The sequence below is a fragment of the Hemiscyllium ocellatum genome, chromosome 3 (assembly GCF_020745735.1).
Source record: "Hemiscyllium ocellatum isolate sHemOce1 chromosome 3, sHemOce1.pat.X.cur, whole genome shotgun sequence".
NCBI classification, from domain to species: Eukaryota; Metazoa; Chordata; class Chondrichthyes; order Orectolobiformes; family Hemiscylliidae; genus Hemiscyllium; species Hemiscyllium ocellatum.
Genome location: NC_083403.1, coordinates 134,073,492 through 134,098,138, shown reverse-complemented (window position 1 = coordinate 134,098,138; position 24,647 = coordinate 134,073,492). Strand labels below are relative to the sequence as shown.

Sequence of the window (24,647 nt, the reverse complement as noted above, 5' to 3'; positions counted from 1 at the left end):
CCCAAGATTTTATCTCGTGCAACAATTACATCATAGAATTCTGGGTTTCACAACATGTCCAGCCAGAGCAGGATATTCAGTTTGGTGACAAGGTCCTGAGAAAACCATGAGAAGAAATTATTTCAAGCTCTTGTGCTAGACCTGTCGATGCTGTCTTTCTTCCCACGGAAATATATTGGGATGGGCTTCTTCAAACACAGAGGAAACATTAATGATTGCAGTAAACTAGGAATCCAGCTGATTTGAATCAAGTAACTGCAAGGTCTCATGTCTGATGCAGTGATTACATCATGAAGGAAATCATTGCAACAAATGGAATTTCAGTTACTGTATACGCATACAATGGACCAAACTTTGCCAATGAGTTTTTAACTAGTTCATAGTATTATACAGATTTCTTCATACTACAAGCTCTCTAAGGAACCATCAAAACAACTATGAAGCTAAGAATCCATATAATAAAAGCATTGCTGAAAACAATAGTTTCTTTCACTTATACTTCTGATCCTAGCTGCCTCGCTGATACTGCAATGGTACATTTTTAAGGATGAACATCATCAACATGGATCAACAGGATTGCAGGCACTTAATGTCCAGGGAGTGTTGCATTATTGCAACCAATTTCTAATTATTACTTTGAAAGCCCTCCTTTGCTGGACCACATAATCTGACTGTTGAATTCTAAACTGCCATCAGAATCCTACTTACTCAATTAAGGCCTGATTTAAAACCAACAGTGGGAACATTGATTTTTCACAAGTTGTTTTAGGCACAGCCCACCCAGGTCCCACCAGAATGGAAGCTTCCCGATTTGGCCTGCCAATTTCTTTTCCTTTACACTGAGGGATACAGACAATCTACTACATTTATGCTTTGAGCCATTGATTTAATTTCACTGCGAAATGTTCATGTTGAATTCTGTAACAGATGTCTATCTAGAAACCTGAAAGGATTACAATCACAGATTTGTCACGAAACAATATTACAGTTTTTTTACTTTAAAACAAGATAGGTCAAGCCCATCCTGGATGAAGTCAAATCACATTTCAACAATGAATAAAAAATAATTTAGTGGTGTGAACAGTTAACATCATTTGATCTGCAATGCCACCAAAATCTATTTCATGAATAAGCACACCACTGTGATCCACAATCACATCTAACTAGACTTTGCAATGATAGTGTGTCTACCTCTGGGCCTGAGGTCTAGGTTCAAATCCCATCTGTTCATAAGATGTTGGAGCAGGTTGATCAAAATACCTACAACAATGATATAAATCAGTTGATAAATCTTTCCTGATTTTCCATGGGAATGGGGTGGTGATGTAGAATCCTAAAGATTTCATTAATTCTAATAATTATCTTCAGTTCCTTTCTCCCCTGATTCTGTTCATAAATCTTTCCAAGACAACCTGGCTAATATGTTTAATTTTCCTTAAAGACAATACCTTCTACCTTAACAACCTGCAAGGTCATTGCTTTTTCTTGACCTTGTGTGGGTGGTTGGTGGTTGAGCCAGCTTAAGAATGGTAAATTCCATTGGTAAATGTGGAATTTTTACTTGCACGATATTCACTGCTAATGAGAGTGAAAACATTGTGTATTGCCTGATTTAATAAGTTGCAGCTGATTAAATGGAGCAGATTTCTTAGAATTTAGAAACCACATAATTGGAAGTAATGGCAAACAATACAACTTTGCAGGATTTAGCAGCAGGAAAACCATCCAGGCTTTCTGATAAACAATGATTGAGCTTCTCCTAATACCTTCAGCCAGAATAAAATTTCACGAAGGTACAAAATAACCAATTTACTAACATCTACATTATACCCTAAAACAAAGTCCAAACCTATTCTTGCATATTTAGGAGAATGCAAGCTTGAAGCTTTTCAATTTTTTCAGCAATTTAAATAATTGCCACTGAAATACAGTCAAAGAAATACTAAGAAACACAACACAAATCCTAGAAATGATAAATTAATGCTTTAAAAAATGCAAACAAAGCATAATAAATGAAACACTTTCTGTTTTCTGAGCTCAATGCTCCATTTTAATCCAGTATGAACCAACATCCATGCGGGAGCCTCACACTGCCGAGGGGTGGAGTCATAATAATAAACTGAGGTGAATTCCAATTTAAGGATCAACAGATTAATATAAAACAGCAATGATATTTTGGCATAGCATTATTATGTACGCAACGCACCTGCACCCATGTTTACATATGCACGATGAAATTCCAACCCGTAGAATCGTAGAAAACCACAGCACAGAAACAAGCCATTGTCCTGATCAAAACTGTTTATCATCTAGTCTAATCTCAGTGAGTTCTTATACTGTGAAATTTCCACTGTTTGAACTTTAATTCAGCAATGCGTAAGGCAGAAAATTCCAGATCTTGAAATACCCTTCTGGGTAACCTTTATTTCCAACATTCCTGTAATGCTTTGATTATTTTCAAGATGTGGTAGGCCACTGTTGGAATATTGGTGTGCAATTCTGGTCTCCTTCAAAATGTTGTGAAACTTCAAAGGGTTCAGAAAAGATTTATAAGGATGTTGCCAGGGTTGGAGGTTTTGAGGTATAGAGGAAAGGCTGAACAGGCTGGGGCTGTTTTCCCTGGAGCGTCGGAGGCTGAGGGGTGACCTTATAGAGGTTTACAAAATTATGAGGGGCATGGATAGGGTAAATAGGCAAAGTCTTTTCTCTGGGGTCAAGGAGTCCGGAACTTAGGGCATAGGTTTAGGGTGAGAGGGGAAAGGTACAAAAGAGACTTAAGGGGCAACTTTTTCATGCAGAGGGTGGTACATGTATGGAATGAGCTGGCAGAGAAAATGGTGGAGGCTGGTACAAATGCAGCATTTTAAAGGCATTTGGATAAGTATATGAATTTTGAGGGATATGGGCCAGGTGGGACTAGATTGGGTTGGGATATCTGGTCGGCATGGACGGATTGGACCAAAAGGTCTGTTTCCCTGCTGTACATCTCTATGACTCTACAAATTTTAATGTGGATTCTTGCTACAATCATACCAATCATTTGTTTATCCTACTCATTAGTTTCTTGTAACTCTTCAAGATTTCCATTAAAATAAGCCCTAAAATCTCAAGTTTTTTTCATTACTACAACGTATTATCCCCTGTAAGGTAACATTGAATGTGCATTGTACCTTTCCATTGCTTTTAAATTATTTCTATAATGGCATGTTGAAAGTTGCACAGAACACATCAACAGCAGCCTAAGATTTTACAAAAATCCAATACACCTCTGCTTATTAAAAATTTGCGCTTTGTAGCACAACATACGAAAGAATCATTACTGTTTCAATATTCAGTTAATTTCTCATGGTAAAAATCAGCAACAGCTTGAAGCCGACAGCTACTTTGACATGAAAATTATCTCTGATTCGTAACAATTTTGGCAATTTCTTTGGGTAATGTCTTGATAATGCATATGCACAAAAAAACCTCGAGAGCAACCTCATTTGAGCATCACAAATGCAATGCATTTACACACTTCATTGAAAATTAATTTCACTTATAGCAACAGCTGTAATTCACAATCACTCCATTCAGCAGTCATCAAATGTAATGCATTTGAGAAAGGCCATTGAATATTTAATGGGGTCACAGTTTCATCAGTCTCACAACAGACTGGGAGACGCACAAGTTTGGACTTTCTGTGAATGATGGGATATGGGAATGGGGTCATGAGGAGTAACAGCAAAGAAATGATAATAACACAGCACAACTTTTAGCTCCAGTAATACTAAGGGATAGATTTCCACAGAGTTGAAAAATGTCAACCAGAAGGGTTTCTGGGATTCCCAAGGCTGTTTTCAGCATACTTAATTATGTGCAAAAAGGGATAAGGATGACCAAGGTGGCAGATTGCAAGATCTGAATTCCCAACATCAATGGCTTTGCTGTGGAAATAGGCACTTCTTCCCCGTGTTATTTTCATGGAGCCAGATTAACTTTTCTCATAGAACTATTTTTCAATTGCTTAATCATTATTTACATGAGATAAACAGGTGTCACATGCTTGCAGTTTCTGCTATTGGCTCTTTAAATATCTGGTTGATTGACACTCTTTTAGGTCTCTAAAAGTTGTTTATTGCGGAAAGGTGAGTGAATGTTTCTTTTGTGTATACTGTGTGCATAGGCATGGAAGGGCCGAGATTTGCAGAGAGGGTATAAGGGGCCATGGGGAAGTTGGGGTGAACATAAATCAGCCTGCTGCTTTGTGGATGGGTTGTGAAGAGTGGGTAGAAAACGTAAAGCTTGGCACAGAGAATATGAAGAACCATGGTGGAATGGCTACAAGGCATAGTTGCAATGATGGGTGAGACAGGCCATAGGAATGGGTGCACAGCACAGTTTGGCATAGAGGCTATGCAGAGCTGTGGGGTTACGTGGAAGGGTTGCCATGGAATGTCTGAGAAGCTATGGGAAGTCATTGAAGAGGCACAGCTTGGCATGAAGATATGTGGGGTTATGGGAGAGGATAGAGGTGCATATCTTGACATGGAGAGCATTAGGGGCCATTGAGGGTAGAGGGGGAGCATAGTTTGTCATGAAAGGAGAATGGTGTGATTCTGTGCAAAGGGGTAAAATTCAGGACTGTTTTCTGTCTCATTACTTTTATACAACTGGGATGAGGTCCAGAGCTCTGAGGCAGGTCTTTTTAAACTGTATGCTTCAGTAGCCAGCAGTTCCTATAGAACTCTTTTTGGGGCAGTGGGCCCAACTCCAAAACTCTTCATTCTCAACAATGAAAACGCTGCCTTGTGGACATTTTATTTGTAGGATGGATCAATGGCAGAGGTGAGCAATTTTGAGTCTTAGCATCCACCTTGAAGAATAAAAATCCATCTCTTGTCAGACAATTTAACTGTCAATTTTCTTTTACTCAATTTAAACAATGGCATTGGATCAGATTGACTATGAGCTAAGTGTAGTTAATTTGCAAATGCCAATGCCAGGAACACCACTGTCACCTGCAACTTCCTCTCCAAGCCATTCACCATCCTGACGTGGAAATATATCACCATTCCTTAAATGTTGCTGGGTTTAAATTCTGAAATTCCATCCCTAATGGCATTACAGGTCTACCTCCAACATGATGACTGTAGCAGTTCAAGAAGGCAGCTTACTCCCACCTTCTCAATGGCAACTAAGGACGGGCAATAAATGCTGACCCAGCCAGCAATGCCCACATCCCACCAGTGAATTAAAAAACACGAAGAACTGTATTATGAATCACGATACAATATTTAACAGAGTATAAAACTTCCCCTGACATTTTTACCAATAGGAAACTTATGTAATATCAGCTTGTTTATTTTGACCAACGGAATAATGTCAACGAACAAACTTGATTTATAATAAAAAATAATCATACCTTTACATACAGTTGCTGGAATTCATCCAGGTTCAGCCTGCCACTAGGACAGTCTTTAAGGAATCCTTTGTACCATTGTTTGAGTTCGTGTTCATTAAATTCTGTGTTCTTCACCAGATCTTCCATGACCTCAGGGGCAAGTTTGCTGTTCTGTTTCCCCATTGTCCCTGAAAAGACATGGTACGGCATTTAAAAAGGTAACTAATCGCCACTTTAATTCTGGATTCTCAAGTGCTAGATGCAAGTTTTCAATTTTCCAATGGCAAATGATTAGTTTTATTTGTTATGATATAAATAATAATCAGCAACATGATGGAGAGACAAAGTGATAAAATAATGTACAAATATTATTACAATATATGGCATATTCAGGACTTGAGGAACTATAGTGAAAATAGCACCAAAAGTAATTATTTTCCATTCATTTCATTTAGGCAGAGCTTGAATGCTTGGTAGTAAAAAGCAATTTTGCTAGTTGTTCATGGATAGGAATTCTTTTATTTTTCCTAACATTTCCTGAACACTGGACTGAATTGTATTGGCCCCATCCACCCATCTGATGGAAATGCTGGGTGTCACCCTGCTCACTAGAAATTCAGCTATTTTAGTGTCTGCTTCAACTGTTTCAGAGTGGGATTTACAGTCCTATCTTGGAAGTAGTCCTGCCCTAAAAATCAGCTAATCTGATTGGCTGACAGCTCCGTAGGCCCAGCCATGCTAGGATTGAGCTATGGCTACTGCTGGGATTAAAGGCAGTCCCTGAGGAGTAGGCTATTGCAGACCAGATTAATAGGCACATTTGGTTTGTAGATCCCACAGACGATGAGAGGAGTCCAGAGTTCAGTTTGAAAAAGCAGGATTAAAGATGGGGGGGGGATGTTGTAACCAATAGAATATCATCTCTGATAGGCACAGGGGTCTTTCTTGCCCAAATGTAGCCCTCTCAGTGAAATCTGCCTCCAGCTTACCCTATCACATAATGCAGCCCTTAAGGATGCTCTTTAATGGCCAATAATATGGGTTTCAAAAGGCTCAAGGGCAGTCACCTGCCTGTCAACTTCATGGCTCACTGTAATATGGAAAGCAAGCTGTGATTGGAAAAGCGGTGTCAATCTTTATAACAGCCCTAACATGTGGCAGGTAGGAAAGTATTGAGAAAAATTCATAACATCCAACTCAACCCACCATGTTCAACCCTGGAAAAATGGTACTACTGTTTTTTTATCAGCCTGGACTTCCACTGACTTGGCTTGCCAAATCTCGTGCAAACTTCTGTTGTTCATACAATTGATATATGTAATTGTTTACATACATCCACGATTAAGGTAATCGATTTCAATAATTAAATGTTAAATTTAAGTTCTACTTCTTCCAATAAATTAGAATTTTATCTTACGCTACAAGAGTATGACGCAAGATTACTTTTTATCGTAGCCTATTCAAAATATGTTTCTTTACTCAATATAAATGAGTTTGTAGAAGGTTAACGGGAAATTCAATATTTCTCATTATTTTTAGATATGTTGATCGTTAAGATTCCCTGCACAAGACGGAATAGCTGGTTACAAAAAGCAAAAGTGCAATTCAAATGCAATTTTGAATTAAGATACCAATATAGATATGCAGCTGATCCACGAACAGAATCATCTTGTCACTATTCACAGAAGAAAAGTAGTGAGCTTGGGGACAGTGGTTTCAAAATTCACTCAATATACTTTGATTTCCAGCAAAGTAGATTGGGAAATGCACAGCCAGATTTTACAGACACACGTGGACCAACTTAATTCCCCAGAAAATTCCATGTGTATCGAAACTTATTCAGACTGCCACTGGAGAGTTTAGTTTGAATGATTACAGAGGACGGCAAAACAAACTGCATCATGCTTTACTGCATGTCCATAACTGTGATTGATCTCGATTACTGTTGCACAATCTCTGGCTACAAACAGCCTCAGATTCACTGCAGAGTACCTTTGCTCAAGCTTAATGGAACTAAATCAAATTGTTGTCAGTTGCAGTTTACTTATTGCAGTACACTGTCAACCAGCATGTTGTGAAATGAGTTGATGAAATGCTGCCCTTTCTCAGAAAATAAGCTAGTTATTTTTAGCATTCTTATTTTGCAAGGCCTACAACAGTTTTTGTTTATGTAATGGCTGCCAAATGAGAAGGTTCCATTTAGTGCTGATTATTCAAAAATATAAATCTGGATTCTTTAATATTTATTGTGCAACATTTCCACCTATGAGGCACAGACTGTGTGATGAAACTCTCTAATGGATGTTAAAACTTGGAAAAAAAATGCAAAGGAAATTTTATTTTAAATAGGTAATGAGACTGGTTGAGAGGTCAGACATCCAGTAGTCTGTTCATGCAGCTGTACCTATTAGAGAACGTTGCTTAGCAGCTTTTTCCCTTTGATCAATTCTATCAATTGCAAAATTTCTACAAGTTAAATTGAAGTCAAAAACTAATAGATTCTGCTACTGATAATGTCTAAATGATTGAAATTTTTATGAGTCTGTAGAAAAAGCAGATTTTTCAAGATGTGACGAGTGTATGATTTTCTTTTTCAAAAATGCTTTCCCACACATATTATTCTAACTACTGCATTCATTAGTTCTGTTGTAACAGTTGTAATAGGCTTGTCAGTTCTATAGACTGGAATGGAGGGAATGAGGAATTGGGTTTGGGAAGAGGGAAGTGCAGTGAATTGTTGAGTTGAGGCACCTATGACGATATGGGGGCCTTAGGAGATAAGTGGCAGCATGAGGTGTTACAAGTTGGTATGGGTGGGGAATGGAAAATGTGTGGGTAGTGAAGGGATGCAAAGGCTAGAGGGCAGTTTTTTGTTTGACTGGCTTTTCCAGCACCACATTCTCAACTGTCACTGCAACTCGAACACCTAAGTGGGCCTTTTAACAGTGCCTCCATCCTCTTGGCATCCAGCAGACCATATGGCTGCCTCCCAGCACTTTTCAGGTGAGACATGATTGAATCCAGTCATCATCTGCAGAACTCTCATGACTCTACTTCTAGGATGAGAATCCAGCCTCAAATTTAAATTAAACTATTACATCTTTTCCTATTGCTTTTATTCATTCAGCTTGGCACTCAGTTGAAATTGCAATTCTGAAGTGTGGTTGTTTACATAGGGAGTTTTATGGTCTCCTGGCTGAAATCCAATGGTCTGATCCTTTTGTAAGTGCATCATATTGTTTGTGTAGCTGCTTTGAAGAATCTGTTTGTTTACCCAGGGTTTTATGTACTGCTCAATGGCTTTCAACATAATAAGGGTTGCGAGTTTGTTCATAAAATGGATAATACGTGAAAGAGATGAGGATGAGAAGTGTTTCTGAAGTGGTCAAGTGATTCAATGGTGTATTATGCCCGGTGTCAGGCTGAAGCATTTTGGGAAAGGAGGTAAGATGGTTAACCTGGCCCCTTTGGATTCTGCCCTACTCAAGCTCCTGCCTGCAGCAGCAGGATCACGACAGCAGGATCAGTCCTGTCTCATCATACTTGCCACCACTATGGAAACCAGGCCAACTCTTTTACAAGGTTCCTTCTCAGCTTTTTTCTCCCTGAATGACAAAATACTACTTTCCTGTCATCTCGCCCTCATGAGCATGCCTTCCACCTTCACATTAGCTTTTCTACTTTAGACCAGATAAATATTGCAATAAAGCAATTCAGCTTTGAACTACCTACCCAGTCCCTTAATCTCCCCTCCCCATCATCTTTTGTCAGTTGCCATCAGCTTTTCATGCACCCATTATTTCCTTAAGGCAGATGATGAAAGGGAAAAAAACAAATATAACATTGAAATGTTTCCATCCCTTCTTGACATCTTAATGCATTAATCAATGGGTGTTTTTTGCTTCCAACATGTTTTTCAGAAATACAAGAACGAGGAGAGAAAGAAATAAACAATAAGCAGGCACTATCTTCCCCCGTTTCCTTCAGCCAAGAGAATTTCTTTCATGTTTGTGATTAATATTGTCCATTTCTGACTGACAATAAAATACAGGTGGAGAGATTTAATTTGCTGAATTTAAAACTAAATTGATTTCTTGTGGTGCAGTGGTAGTGTCCCTACCCTGGATTGGGAGGCCCGAGTTCAAGTCCCACCTGCTCCAGAGATGTGTAATAACATTTCTGAACAGGCTGGGATCAGAAAGAAAATAAGGGTGAAAACTATGTTGGGACCATACAGATTTTGTACATTAATATCCAATTGACCTCATGAGTGATTTACTAATGGTGGTTTGTAGTTAAAAACAAAAAAAAAGTCATGGTCATTTTGTGATGGATAAAAAAAGATTGGTTATGTGTGATAGCACTGCTGGATGGGCTTTGCATATTAATTAGTCAATTGAAAAAGATGGGTGATTTACAAGTTGAGAAAAGTAAGAGGTGACTTGATTGAAATATAAAAAAACCTTGAGGGTTTTGACGAGGTACTTATGGAGAGGATGTTTCCTCTTATGAGTGAAGTTAGACCTAAGGGTCACTACAAGGAGAAAGTGGGTACTGCAGATGCTGGAGATCAGAGTCAAGAGTGTGGTGCTGGAAAAGCACAGCAGGTCAGGCAGCATCCGAGGAGCAGGAGAAATGATGTTTCAGGCATTAGCACCTCATCAGGAAATCAAGGCAGAGGAGATGACCTGGGGATGTAGTGAGAGAGGCACTCACTGAGATCCTTGTAGAGAGAGAAGGAGAACTTGAAAGAGCTTTTGCAGTAGGGTTGAAATCAACTAGGAGAAAGTGAGGACTGCATATGTTGGAGATCAGAGTTGTGAGTGTGGTTTTCTGATGAAGAGCTAATGCCTGAAACACCGATTCTCCTGCTCATCGGATGCTTCCTGACCTGCTGTGCTTTTCCAGCACCAAACTCTTGACAAAGGGTGGAAGGAGAGTTATAGCTTCAAAGAGTGGTAAGCATGGAATCAGATCCTTCAGACCAACTCAACCACGCCGACTAAATTAGTCAAGTCCCATTTTCCAGCATTTAGCCCACATTCCTCTAAACCATTCCTATCCATATACCCATTGGGATGCCTTTTAGACATTGTAATTGTACCTGCCTCCACCACTTTGCCTGGCAGCTTGTTCCATTCATGCACCACCCACTGCATGAAAACATTGCACCTCAGAGCCCCTTCAAATCTTTCCCCTCTCACTTTAAACTTATGCTCCCTAGTTGTGGACTTCCCTACCCTGGGAAAAAGACCATGGCTATTCCCCCTGTCCATGCCTTCATGATTTTATAAATCTCTACAAAGTCACCCCTCAGCCTCCAACGCTGCAGGGAAAAAAACCCTAGACTATTCAGCTTCTCCCTATACAGCAAATCCTTCAATCCTGGCAAAATCCCTGCAAATCTTTCTTGAACTCTTTCAAGTTTAAGAACATCTTTCCCAAGTAGGGAGAGCATAGTTGATTCTGGATAGCAATATTCTAAGAATGGCTTAACTAATTTCCTGTATAGCACGTCGTCCCAATTCCTATACAGAGTACTGACCAATGAAGGCAAGCATGCCAAACACTTTCTTCACCACTCTCCTCATACCTAAGACTCTATTTTCAAGAAACTATACATCTGTACCCCTAGATTCTTTTGTTTGACAACACTCCCAGGGCCTTACCATTAGCTATAGAAGTTTTGCCCTAATTTGCCTTACCAAAATGCAACACCTCACATTTATCTAAATTAAACTCCAACTGCCATTCCTCAGCCCATTAGCCCATCTGATCAAGGTTCCGTTGTACACTGAGATAACCCTCATCACTGTCCACTAACAATTTTGTTGTCATCTGCAAATTTACTAACCATACCTCCTACAATCACATCCAAGTCATTTATATAAATAATAAAACTGGACTGAGCACCGACTCTTGTGACATACCATGAGTAACAGGCTTCCAGTCTGAAAAACACCCTCCACCATCAACTTCTGTCTCCTACTTTCAAACCAATTTTGTATCCAATTGGGTAGCTCCCCTTGATTCCATGTGATCTAACCTTGCTAACCAGTCTACCATGCAGAATTTTGTTGAATATCTTGCTGACATCCATATACTCTGTCTACCACTCAACCTTCATCAGTCTTCTTGTCACTTCTTCAAAAACTCAACCAAGTTAGTGAGACCGATTTCCCACGCACGAAGTCACATTGAATCTCCCCAATCAGTCCTTGCCTTTACAAACACATATAAGTGCTGTCCTCCAGAATCCCCTCCAACAAGATACCCACCACTGACATCAGGCACACTCATCTGTAGTTCCTTGGCTTTTTCTTACCGCCTTTCTTAAATAATGGCATTACAGTAGCCAATCTCCAGCCTTCCGGCACTGCTATTGATGATACAAATATCTCAGAAATTGGCCCAGTTATTTCTACCCCAGCTTCGCACAAAGTTCTGGGATGTACCCTATCAGGTCCCAGGGATTTATTTACCTTTGTGCATTTGACGTCCAGCATCTCCTCTTCTGTAATATGGACACTGTTCAAGATAGCACTTTTAACTTCCCCAAGTTCTTCAGCTTTGATATCCTTCTCCATAATAAATACTGACATGAAATGCTCGTTTCGTATCTTACCCATCTCCTGTGATTCCAGATATAGATGCCTTGTTGATCTTTAAGGGGTCTCATTCTCTCCCTACCTACTCTTTTTCCTTAAGGTATTTGTAGAGTCTTTATGGATTCTCTTTTACCCTATTCACTAAAGATCTCCCATCTCCCATTTTTGGCCTTTATGAGCTCCCTGTTAAGTATGCTCTTATTACCCTTATATTCCTCTGGGACTCACTCGATCTCAGCTATCTGTGTCTTCTTTTTCTTGAACAGAGTCTCAATTTCACTAGTCATCCTGCATTCCCTATACCTACCAGCCTTGACCTTTGCATTCATAGAAACATACTGTCTCTGGACTTTTGTTATCTCATTTTCAAAGGCCTCCCTCTTTCCACTGTCCCTTTACCTGTCAATAGTCTCTCCCAATTAGCTTTTGAAAGTTCTCGTCTAATACTGTCAAAATGGGCCCTTCTCAAATTTAGAACATTAACTTTTAGATCTGGTCTATCCTTTTCCATATCTGTTTTAAAGTTAATAAAATTATGATCACTCGTCCCAAAGTGCTCCCCCACAATTCAATCTTTCACCCTGCCTAATTTCCCACAGTCAAGTTTTGCTCCTTCTCTAGTTGGTACATCCACATACTGAAAAAGAAACTTCTAGCTGTTGAATAGTTTTAGTGCAGAGGTAAAAATATTATTTTGAAGCAAGGGGTAAAAGGATTTTAGGTGTAGGCAGGAATTGAGATTTGAGATTACAATTAGATCAGCCATGAACCCATTGAATGGTAGAGCAGGCTCAAGGGACTGAACAGCTACTTCTGCTTTCATTCTTATGCTTGTCTACAAGACGCCTTGAAGATAAATCTCAGGAAATGCCACATGTCCACTAGTGACTTGAGAAAATACACAAGAAAGAATGACCTATGGAGCAAACTTAAACAATGACACTTTTTCCTTTGAACAGCAAGAAACCCAAGCAACTAAAGGTGAACGGCAAGCTAGAAGCACTAGGCAGCTTCAACAAAATCTGTCAGTTCTTCCTTGTCTAGAAAACCACAGAAGCCTGTAATCCGGCTCCACAGTCCTGTTAAAACGTGCAACAGATGACTCTACACACTCAATTCCAGAGCTGGCCACCTTTGATATTAAAGGGAAACTGATGATGATTGGGCAACTCAACTTCTGTTCACCACTTAATTTTACTCAATTGTTTAAAGCTAGTACATTTCAATAGCACCAAGCAGCTTGCTGCACAAAATCACTTTCTTTATGCTTTAGTCAATAAATATAAGCTAAAAACAGCTTAGCGTGTGCTATTATGTGGTACTCTATAATGAGGTACTCAGGAAAAGTACTTATCAATACTGCAGTTAAATACACAGTTATGGACTGGTCGCTATTCAATATTTGTTTCACCAAGTTCCACCATAGGTTCAAGTGAAGAATGGACCTTTTCTCCTCAATCAGCACTCTATGGCTGGAGCCTTCTTTGAAAATGGCAGTTGGGGCCCAAATGCAAAATCTCCATGGGGCATTAGTTGGGCCATTTGAACTCTGTTCTGGATCAGTGGTGCTAGAAGAGCGCAGCAGTTCAGGCAGCATCCAACGAGCAGCGAAATCGACGTTTCGGGCAAAAGCCCTTCATCAGGAATAAAGGCAGTGAGCCTGAAAGTGTGGAGAGATAAGCTAGAGGAAGATGGGGGTGGGGAGAAAGTAGCATAGAGTACAATGGGTGAGTGGGGGAGGAGATGAAGGTGATAGGTCAGGGAGGAGAGGGTGGAGAGGATAGATGGAAAAGGAGCTAGACAGGTTGGACAAGTCCGGACAAGTCATGGGGAGAGTGCTGAGCTGGACGTTTGAAACTAGGATGAGGTGGGGGAAGGGGAAATGAGGAAGCTGTTGAAGTCCACATTGATGCCCTGGGGTTGAAGTGTTTCAAGGCGGAAGATGAGGCATTCTTCCTCCAGGCGACTGGTAGTGAGGGAGCAGCGGTGAAGGAGGCCCAGAGCCTCCATGTCCTCGGCAGAGTGGGAAGGGGAGCTGAAATGTTGGGCCACGGGGCGGTGTGGTTGATTGGTGCGGGTGTCTCGGAGATGTTCCCTAACGCGCTCTGCTAGGAGGTGCCCAGTCTCCCCAATGTAGAGGAGACTGTATCGGGAGCAATGGATACAATAAATGATATTAGTGGATGTGCAGGTAAAACTTTGATGGATGTGGAAGGCTCCTTTAGGGCCTTGGATAGAGGTGAGGGAGGAAGTGTGGGTACAGGTTTTACAGTTCCTGCGGTGGCAGGGGAAAGTGCCAGGATGGGAGGGTGTGTCGTAGGGGGGCGTGAACCTGACCAGGTAGTCACGGAGGGAATGGTCTTTGCGGAAGGTGGAAAGGGGTGGGGAGGGAAATATATCCCTGGTGGTGGGGTCTTTTTGGAGGTGGCGGAAATGTCGGCAGATGACTTGGTTTATGTGAAGGCTTGTAGGATGGAAGGTGAGCACCAGGGGCGTTCTGTCCTTGTTACGGTTGGAGGGGTTGGGTCTGAGGGCGGAAGTGCAGGATGTGGACGAGATGCGTTGGAGGGCATCTTTAACCAAGTGGGAAGGGAAATTGCGGTCTCTAAAGAAGGAGGCCATCTGGTGTGTTCTGTGGTGGAACTGGTCCTCCTGGGAGCAGATACGGCGGAGGCGGAGGAATTGGGAATACGGGATGGCATTTTTGCAAGAGATAGTGTGGGAAGAGGTGTAATCCAGGTAACTGTGGGAGTCGGTGGGTTTGTAAAAAATGTCAGTGTCAAGTCAGTCGTCATTAATTGAAATGGAGAGGTCCAGGAAGGGGAGGGAGGTGTCAGAGATGATCAGGTAAATTTAAGGTCAGGGTGGAATGTGTTGGTGAAGTTGAAGGGCTTTTGCCCGAAACGTCGATTTCGCTGCTCGTTGGATGCTGCCTGAACTGCTGTGCTCTTCCAGCACCACTGATCCAGAATCTGGTTTCCAGCATCTGCAGTCATTGTTTTTACCATTTGAACTCTGTTGAGTCCAAACATAATTATTTCATCATTATGGCTGTTGCAAGGTTTTTAACATTCACCACGGTAGTCATCAATATTTGGAGCAGTCATAAATGCATCTCAAAAGAATAATAAGGTCTGATGAATTGTCATGTTGTGAAGTTTTCTTAAAAACTCCCACTCTTAAATCTGGAGAAAAACACTGGCTGACAACCACAATGATTGTTCAAAATTTATAAGATTGCTTTGGTTGACAGGTCAGTAGGTATAACATCTGCTTGTGCAGCATTAGTTGACCTATCCCTTAAAAACTTTTATAATATTATGAAAACCTGGCTGTGTTTCTAAACCTACTCTTATCTCCACTTGGGTTCTGAGTTCACAGTTTGATTAACAGTTTAAGGGGCAGTGTCAGGCAACATTTGAGGAGCAGGGGAATTAATGTTTTGGGCTGGGGCCCTTCAACAGGATGATGAAGCCCTTCCCGATGAAGGGCTCCAGCCCAAAATGTCAATTCTCTTGCTACTTGGATGCTGCCTGACTTGCTGTGCTTTTCCAGCAACATACTCTCGACTCTGATCTCCAGCATCTGCAGACCTCACTTCCTCCTAGTTTAAGCGGTGGACTGTTTTTGAAGTAAAGAATGAACAGAGATGCACTAGTTGATACTTAAAATATTTGGATGAGTTTCATGTTTGGGAGACTTTCCGTGCTAAAGTGAAAAACACCAGAATGCTCTCATGTTTGTATATTTTTGATTCATTTCATCTCCACGACTCCTGAGGTCTATCTACTGCATATACTAGATGAGTTGGCATTCAGTTGGCATAGTTGGTGTGAGAGGCCAAGGGACGGAAAGCAGTGATGTGAGTCGGGTTGGCATAAGGGAGTGAGGTTTTTAAGGCTGAAGACCTTAACCACTTTTATTACAAATGGGAAAAAATCCCACAAAGACGAAAATGTGTTGCTGGAAAAGCGCAGCAGGAAGCATCCAAGAAACAGGAGAATCGATGTTTCGGGCATGAGCCCTTCTTCGTTCCTGAAGAAGGGCTCATGCCCGAAACGTCGATTCTCCTGCTCCTTGGATGCTGCCTGACCTGCTGCACTTTTCCAGCAACACATTTTCGGCTCTGATCTCCAGCATCTGCAGTCCTCACTTTCTCCTAAAGTCCCACAAAATCAATGCAACCAGCCTTAGCACTATTCTGCTCCATTGGCCATCTAGGATCTATTTTGAGGGTTGGTGGGTCAGACTTCATCCCTCAGGTGCTGCCCCGGAACAATAAATGAGTAAAATCGAGGTGGGTCAGCCAAGTCCGGAAATATCTAAATGCAAGCTACCCATTTCCATTGCAAAAATCTGGTCTAATATTGCTTTTCATATTTAGAAGAGTACTCAAACAAAAAAACATACTTAACTACATTCCATTTTATTTACAGGTTACTCATTATGTAAAATTTAGAAGTTTTATGAATTTATATTATTCCTTTGAAGCCCTATATACCACATTCAGTTAATAATTCCACTTCAAAAACACATGCCTTGACTTTGCATTGTACATTATTAGTAACAACTAGTGAAAACGGTTTAACACCAATATTAAGATAGCAGGAAAAGGAATTGTATTTGAATGTGTACATCCTCCTTTACTAACAGTGCACAACGTAATTTCAAGGTTCCAGAGAACAATGAAAGCCAGGAGAAGTTCCAATTCAGTAATCTCATTGAAGCATCATGTCAATAGCATGAACATTAACAAGAGAACTCAAGTATATAATAACTTCCAAATTCTCTAAATTTCCTATCAATCTCCTTTATTGTGATTGCTATAGATATGTGCACCATCATATTTCAGCATACTCTTATTATGGACTTTGACTAGATTGAACAATTTCAAAAAATAAGCTGAATTAATTGATATAAAAAGACAAGAATGAGCCATTCTGGTGCAGCTATTGAAATGACTGTCTCTGCATTTGGGATGAAATTTCCCATTCAAGAATAAGGTGGACAGGGGTTTTATTCCCAGCGCTTATATTATTGGAATCGACTATCAAAAACTTCAGGCCTCAAGTATTTTTTCCATTATAATGTTATAACAGGCGGATAAGTTTTGTGATTACAAACACTGATTTTAAAGTGAACAAACCTTTAGAGCCTGGAAATTAAGATACCAAACAAAGGTCAAAAGCCAGTGCAATAAGCAAATCTCCAACAGAATTTCCTTTTTATAAGTATATGTGATCTCTTGCTGACTTCTAGCATGAATCAAATTAGGGAAATGTTACAGTGCAGAAGGAGGCCATTTGGCCCATTGTGTCTGCACCAGCTCTCCAAATGAGCATCATGAATAAATACCATTCTCCTGCCTTTTCCCCATGTTTCCACTACCTACTTGAATGGTTCATTTGATTATGCTTCCATTATATTTCAAGGCAGTGCATTCCAGACTCTAACCATATATGTACATTTTTTTTCTCATATCATGTTCGCTTCTTTCACAAGACAATTTAAGCCTCTGTCCTTTCATTCCTGATTCTTTAATGAGCAGAAACATTTTCTCCCCACCTATTCAATCTCCCTTCACAATTTTAAAACTTCTATTGGATTACCTTGGAGCCGCCTTCTCTCCAAGAGGAACAGTCCCGATTTATCCACTGTTTCCTCAGAACGGAAGTTTCTCAGCCCTGGAACCATTCTTGTAAACGGCTTATGCAAATTTTCCAAAGCATTCACATCCTTCCAATAACATGGCACTAAGAACATAATACTCAATATTCTAGCTATTCATGTACTCCAGCACCCTTATTAATAAAGCGCAAGATACTGTACACTTTATTAACTACTCTTTCTACCACCTTGTCACCTTCAATGAGATGTGCACACATACACCCAGTTCACTCTGCTCCTGCATCCTACCTTAACTATTATACTGCTTATTTTATATAATCTGTCCATGGTCTTCCAACCGAAATATATCACCTCATATGTCTCTATATTGAACTTCATCTGCAACCTATCTACTCACCCCAACAAATTTTGTATGTTCATTTGATGTTCTACACTGCCTTTCTCACAGTTTACAAGATTTGTATCATCCACAAAATTTAAAACTTTCTCTTGCACACCAAGATCTACATCGTTAATACAGATATCAGGAAAAGCAATATTCACCCCTGGAGAATGCCACTACAAAGATTCTTCCAGTCTGAAAAATATCCATTAATCATTACTTTCCATTTCCGATCAATCAGCTAACTTTGTGTCCAAGCTGTTACTATTCTGATTGTTTCATGAGCTATAAGTTTTACTCAACAGAATGTTGTGTGTACTGTATCAGTTATCTTCTGAAGGATATAAGACTGTAAGAAATAGAAGCAGAAGTAGGCCCGTCAACCTCTAAAGCCTGTCCTGTCATTCTGTAAGATCATGGCTGATTTCTCTCAGGCTGCAGCTTCTTTTTCAGTCCAGCTTTCCATAGCCCTCAAATCAATTTTTCAGAAATCTATCTATCTCTTTAAATACTTGCAGCGATCAAGTCTCTATAACCTGCTGGGTCAGAGAATTTTAGACACACACTGTGCTCCAAAAGAATAAATTATTTTGCATTTGCATTTTAAATAACTGTTCCCTTATTCTGTGATCAAGCTCCAGAGTTTGAGGTTCTAATACTAGTAGAAACATCTTCTCAACATCTAACCTGCCAAGCGCTCTCAGAATCTTGCATGTTTCAATAAGTTCACCCCTCATTCTTCTAAAAGCCAATAAATAAAGGCCTAACCTGTTCAGCCTTTCTTAATAAGTCAATCTCTTCATCCCAGAAAATTTCTCTGGACTGCCTCTAATGTCAGTATAATCCTTTCTTAAATACAGGAACTAAAAGTGTACACAATACTCCACTGCAACCTCAACAACACCCTGTACATTTATTACCAGACTTTCCAATTTTTAAACTTCAACTCCCTAGCAATAACAGACAAAAATTAATTTGCCTTCTTAATTACTTGTTGCACCTACATGATAACTTCTGTGTTGCATTCAAAGAATACCTAATTCTCTCTGTGTTGCACGTTTTGGAGTCTCTCAACTTTAAAATACTAGTCTGCCTTTTGATTCTTCCAGCAAAGTGCATGACCTCACACTACATTACCTTAAACTCCATCTGCCAAGCTTTTATCAACTTATTCAACCTATCTATATTCTCCTTGCTGATTGTTTATATCCCCAACACAACGTGTCACCCACTTATTTTTCTATCAGCAGCAAATTTGGATACATCACACTCCACCTCCTCCACCTAGCCAGAAAGTCCATTTACAACACATCAAGAATTATGACCCTCATTGGCCCTTTCTGTTTTCAAAAAACTTCAGCAAGTTGGCTGAACACAATTTCTTTTGTAGATATTCATGCTGGTTTCTTCCAATCAACCTGTTCTTTTCCCTGTGATGACTAACTCTATCCTGAATTACTGTTCACAGAAGCTTCCTCACAATTGAAGTTATGTTGACTGATCTACAATTGCTTGCCTTATTCTTATGATTTTTTTTTCCATCAAGTGCATCATTTTTGCAATGATCTGGTCTTTGGTAGATCCAGAGTCTGTGAAAGACTGAAAGATTATGGCCAATGCCCCTGCAATTTCCACACTCATTTCTTTCAATAACCTTGAATGTAACACACCCGGTTCTGGAGCCATGTCAACTTTGAGCATCAAAGGTCTACACAACACTTCCTCCTTATTTATTTTGAATCCTTATGGTGACAGGGATTCTTTCTCTGTCACCATGGTCTGGTTAGCATTTGGCTCCTTGTGGAAATATGTTGCAGTAATAACAATTCAATCTGCACCTGTAACTTCCTATTCTTATTTACAATGCATAGGATACTGTAACCTTGATTTTAACTTAATTACATTCTCCCTTCCTCCAATTTGACCTGTTAACTTATTACTCTGTATGCCAGTGGTATCTGACTCTCTAGATACTTCATGAACCCTGATATTCTTGCCTAATATTCTCTCTTACTTCCCACATACCATGTTAGCTTAAATCAAATGAAGAACTTAACTCATTCACCTCGAATAAATGGATAGTAATGTGGCCTTCTAACACCATTTGAGTGGAGACTTCTACTGATCGAATGAGATGCCCATCTGCATTGGGAATGAGCCTCCTTAATCTCTGCAAATCTAGGTCCTTGGTCTTAGTTCTGATGTAACTTCAACTTCCTACCTGCAAAGTAGTGGTGATAGTACAATAGAAAAGGCCCTAAAATCTAAATGTTAACTATTATTTTGTGAGCCAAGGTTAAAGTGGATTATTCCTCTGGGCTTAAACAATATTGTGCTAGCATCAATTATACTGAGTAGCAATGAGGTACTCATACTCTACTGACATTTCACTACAATTCAGGCATCAAAATTTATCAGCTCTCCAGCAGCACTATTGGTCAGCCAGCCAGCCAGCCAATCAATGTGTTCAACCATTTGGCAACCCAAGGGCGTAGTGTTTTGAGAGTGTCCATGTAGGTGAGTAACAGCAGCCATCGCTGCCCTCTCCGCAGTTTGGAATTTGGGAACTTGAGATAGATTTACAACAACGGGAATAGTTTAGCATAATCCTGTTACAGGAAATTCCTGGACTAAAGATTTTAAGTTCGGTACAATTCATCATTGCTATTCTTTGGGTTCAGTGGCTGAGGGTAAATATAATACATCTGGATGGATAGTGGATTTAATCAATCAAATTAGTACAGGCCCATATGTGCAGAGCTCAAGGCTAAAATAGTCATATGCGCATCATCCCTTTCTGCAGCTGAGTATGTTGCTTACTTAGTTCAAATCAAATTATTTGGTACTTTTAGTGATCGTTATCATTGTAAATTACCTGGCAGTTTGTACACTAATGACTATAGATTACATATTGTCAGAAGATGTTATGAGCTAACATTGAATGATTCAAGATATTATTAATGGCAATAATTAATACAAAGATCAGAACATTACTCATGATGACTAATGCATAACAGGAATGATTTAGGCACTAAACAGAGTATGATGGTCATTAAACAGCTAAGATTGCTGACTACATTCACTGTTGCCTGACAAATAAGATAATTTTTGGTGGGATGGAAATACAGTAAACACAATGAAACACTTTATGCATCTTATATTTTAATATCATAAAAAGTCAGATTTAGCACAATCACCATTTCCTTAGTCAAAAAAAATTATTTTTCCTGAAGTGTTTGCAATTAAAGGTATCTCATGTTGTTCCCAATGGTTATTTTCAATGAAAAAGTATTAAATATAAGTCTCTACTAAGGAAAGATACTCATGAAATTACTATTAATAGGCTTCAAAATGAATAGAATTATTCAAATAAATATTCTCAAAATTCAGAAAAAATGTGGAGTAAACAGGGATTTTAGTATTCAAACTTATATGTCCCATTGTTCTGTACTTCAGAAATTAAGTATCTGCATACTATGTTTCACACTATATTAAGTTTATTTTGTGAAGCTAAATGCTTAATTTCTGGTAAATTCTCTGTCAAGGCATAAGCAATGCATTTATTTTCTCACAATGTCACAAAATGTTTGTGCTACATTGTGATTATTTGCATAGCTAAGGAGTAGTAATAGAGGTAGGGCAGAACTGAACACAGACATCTTTGTTTTGTACTAGACCACACGTTCACAAAAACTTACTTTGGGAATATGGTGAACTCAATTAAATTCCATAATCCACCACAATGAGAACTTCTCAGGTTGCCAGACCAGTAGCATAACCATTATTTTGTTCAACCTACCACAATTTCATTAGTAAGCATACTATTTTATGCATTGATATTTTGTAATTCATTCAATGTTCCAAAGAAAAATCCCAACAAAGCAAGTAACAGATAACAAAGTGTTAAATTATTTATCCACACCTTATTACTAAACCAAATGGCAAATTAAGGAATTAGTAAACTTTGGAAAATAATAACTGGTAGCACATTGTGTTGGCATGTAGCAGAATATGGCATGCATGTTGAGATTGATTTTGATGACCCAGACCCATGTAAACATCTATGCATACAGTCATTTGGCTCTGAGTTGGAGAGGCAGTGATATGTAATGACGAGACAGCATATTGCCTGTATGGGAACATGATTTTTTTTGCAAATTATTTGTAAAACCATGAGTTAATTAACATTGGCCAACACAGATTTGTAGAAGGCAACTTAACAAAGGAGAAACTGCAACAATATTGATAAGTCACAACAAAGCAGCAATAGAAAGGTTTCGACAGGGCTCATCAGTTTGGAGAAGTTCAATGGAGCGAGCCAAGGAATAATAACAAATAAAAGACACAGATACTTTGTCTATGGATCTCCAGATCTGTAGCAATGTAGTGCTGGAGAATGTGGATATACATGCACACACATGTCTACAGAGATAAGGGAAGGAGATGGCAAAACCCTTCCAATCATTGTCAATAAATTAAAAGAGACAGTATCATGTTTTGCCTAGTACTGAACTAAATTGTGGCACTTAAAATTAGATACCAAGGATAGCAACAGTGGAGACAAGAAAACAATTCAAATAACCAGCAAAATTAATCCCGGAAGGAGCATTGGAAACTGCCATTCTGCCACTTCCTAGGCTGATAAAGACAACTACAGCATTATCAATGTCATTCCATTACATATATAAATTCTTTTGATTTTGTCCAAGATCAGATGGCCAGGAAAAGGTTTTGCTGCAGTTAGAGTTCAGTCAAATGTCCACACAGCTTGCTCTTCCTCTCTCTTTACATGGACTAAGTTCCCTTGTCAAATGCAAACACTAAACACTCAGCTATCAGTTTTTGCAGAATAGAGCTATCCAGGCTCATGGAGTGACCTCAGAAGAGCTTGGGGAATATAAAGTTTGCCATCTCTGAAATCGCTGAAATTATAAGCTGACAGACGATGCAAACTTGTATTGATAGTCCAGGGTCTTGGCAAATATTGCCCATAGTGCATCATGACACTATCAAAGGGAAGTGTTTCATATGTGAATGTTCCAGAACAAAATATATATTATAGAAAGGAACAAATAAAGCTTCTATAACAATTAACTGGATTCTGTTTATTGACATTGAATTTCAGATACTCGTATCAATTTGAATTAATGTGTTCTTATGCTTAAAAGGACCCTTAAGCCTCAATTTCAAAAGTTTGTTTCCCATTAGAAGTAGGACAAGGACAAGGACAAAGCACAGGAAGTTTTTCAAAATATTGCTAATATTATTAAGTGCTCAGATAGATTCAGTAAGCTGTAAACATCACTACACTGTCAAAAATCACACTCATACGCACACACTCACGTGCACACACACAATCTCTCTCATACACGCACACATACATATAAGTCTATAGGGTGAATTTACTTTTGGAGAACTGTATTTGCAGACACACTCTACTTTACTCAAAAACCATACAATCTGCAGGCAGCCAATGCAAGCAGTCAATCCATGTAACATTTTATAAATTCCTACTTTGGAAATAGAACCAGTTTGACTTAAGATTGGGATAGGATACGGGACAGACTCTGGCCTCACACCTTTAATACATTGTCTGAGCTAAGATGTCACCTTTTTAAATACAACCTTAAATTATCTCAAGAATGTGACTGAAAAGAACTTCTGGGATTTACATATTAATGAACCAAAACCTGTAACCCCTTCTAAAAGATGAAAGACTTAACGGCAATCTAGGTTTGTTCAGTATATCTAAATAAAATTAAATTTCTTCTTTAAAATAGAGGAATGGGATTTCCATCAAAGCTACTGGGACATCAGGAAATCCTCACGTAAAGTTTAACTTGTGTTTACTCAAGATTCTACTGATATCTAATTGAAAGTTACATCTAGCATTGGATTTGTGAATAATGTTATTCATCTTCATGTTTTCTCACATTTAAGTGACAAATAACATTACTATCAAACGTGATTTAGTCTATATAATTCATTGCTTGAGAATTTGTGGAAGCTCAATTAGAATTAATATCCATAAATAATAAATGGAAAAAACATTTGACCCACAATTTCACCCGATCACCAACAAACAGTTGTTTCACTTATATCTCCAATGCTGGAGCATGCCACATCCAAAAACAGAAAGACATGTACAATATCCAGGTTTGGACTGACAAATGGCAAGTAATATTTACACTACACACGTAGCAAGCAGTGACCATTTCCAACAAAAAAACAGAATCTAACCATCACCCCTGACATTCAGCAGCATTACCTTCATTGAATTCCCTACTATCAGAATCCTGGTGTTACCAGTGACCATAAACTGAACTAGCCTTTTACATATAGTGGCTTTCAGAGCTAGAAAGCCTGCAGCAAGTAACTTATCTCCTGAGTCCCCAAAGCCTATCCATTATCTACAAATCACAAGTTAGGATAGTTTTGGAGTATTATCCATTTGCCTGGATGAATGCAGCTCCAACAGGAATGACACCATCCAGGACAAAACAACCTGCTTGACTGGTACCACATCCACATCACTGAAGCTCAGGAGCAGCAGTATTTTCTGATCTACAAGATCCACTGCAAAACCAACCAAGGCTCCTTTGACAAAACCTTCCCAACCCATGACCACTACCATTTAGAAAGACCA

The 24,647-nt window shown here is 39.3% G+C and overlaps 1 protein-coding gene across 3 annotated transcripts in view; it reads right to left on the bottom strand.

Moving 5' to 3' along the window:
* The window catches only part of LOC132807990 (visinin-like protein 1), a 106,075-nt gene that overhangs the window by 58,522 nt on the left and 22,906 nt on the right, over positions 1–24,647 (bottom strand). For all 3 annotated transcript variants that reach the window (XM_060821890.1, XM_060821886.1, XM_060821897.1), the window contains one exon: positions 5,405–5,571. In XM_060821890.1, coding sequence (XP_060677873.1) covers positions 5,405–5,566 — 162 coding nt within the window. In that variant the 5' untranslated portion in view covers positions 5,567–5,571. The remainder of the gene's footprint in view (positions 1–5,404; positions 5,572–24,647) is intronic.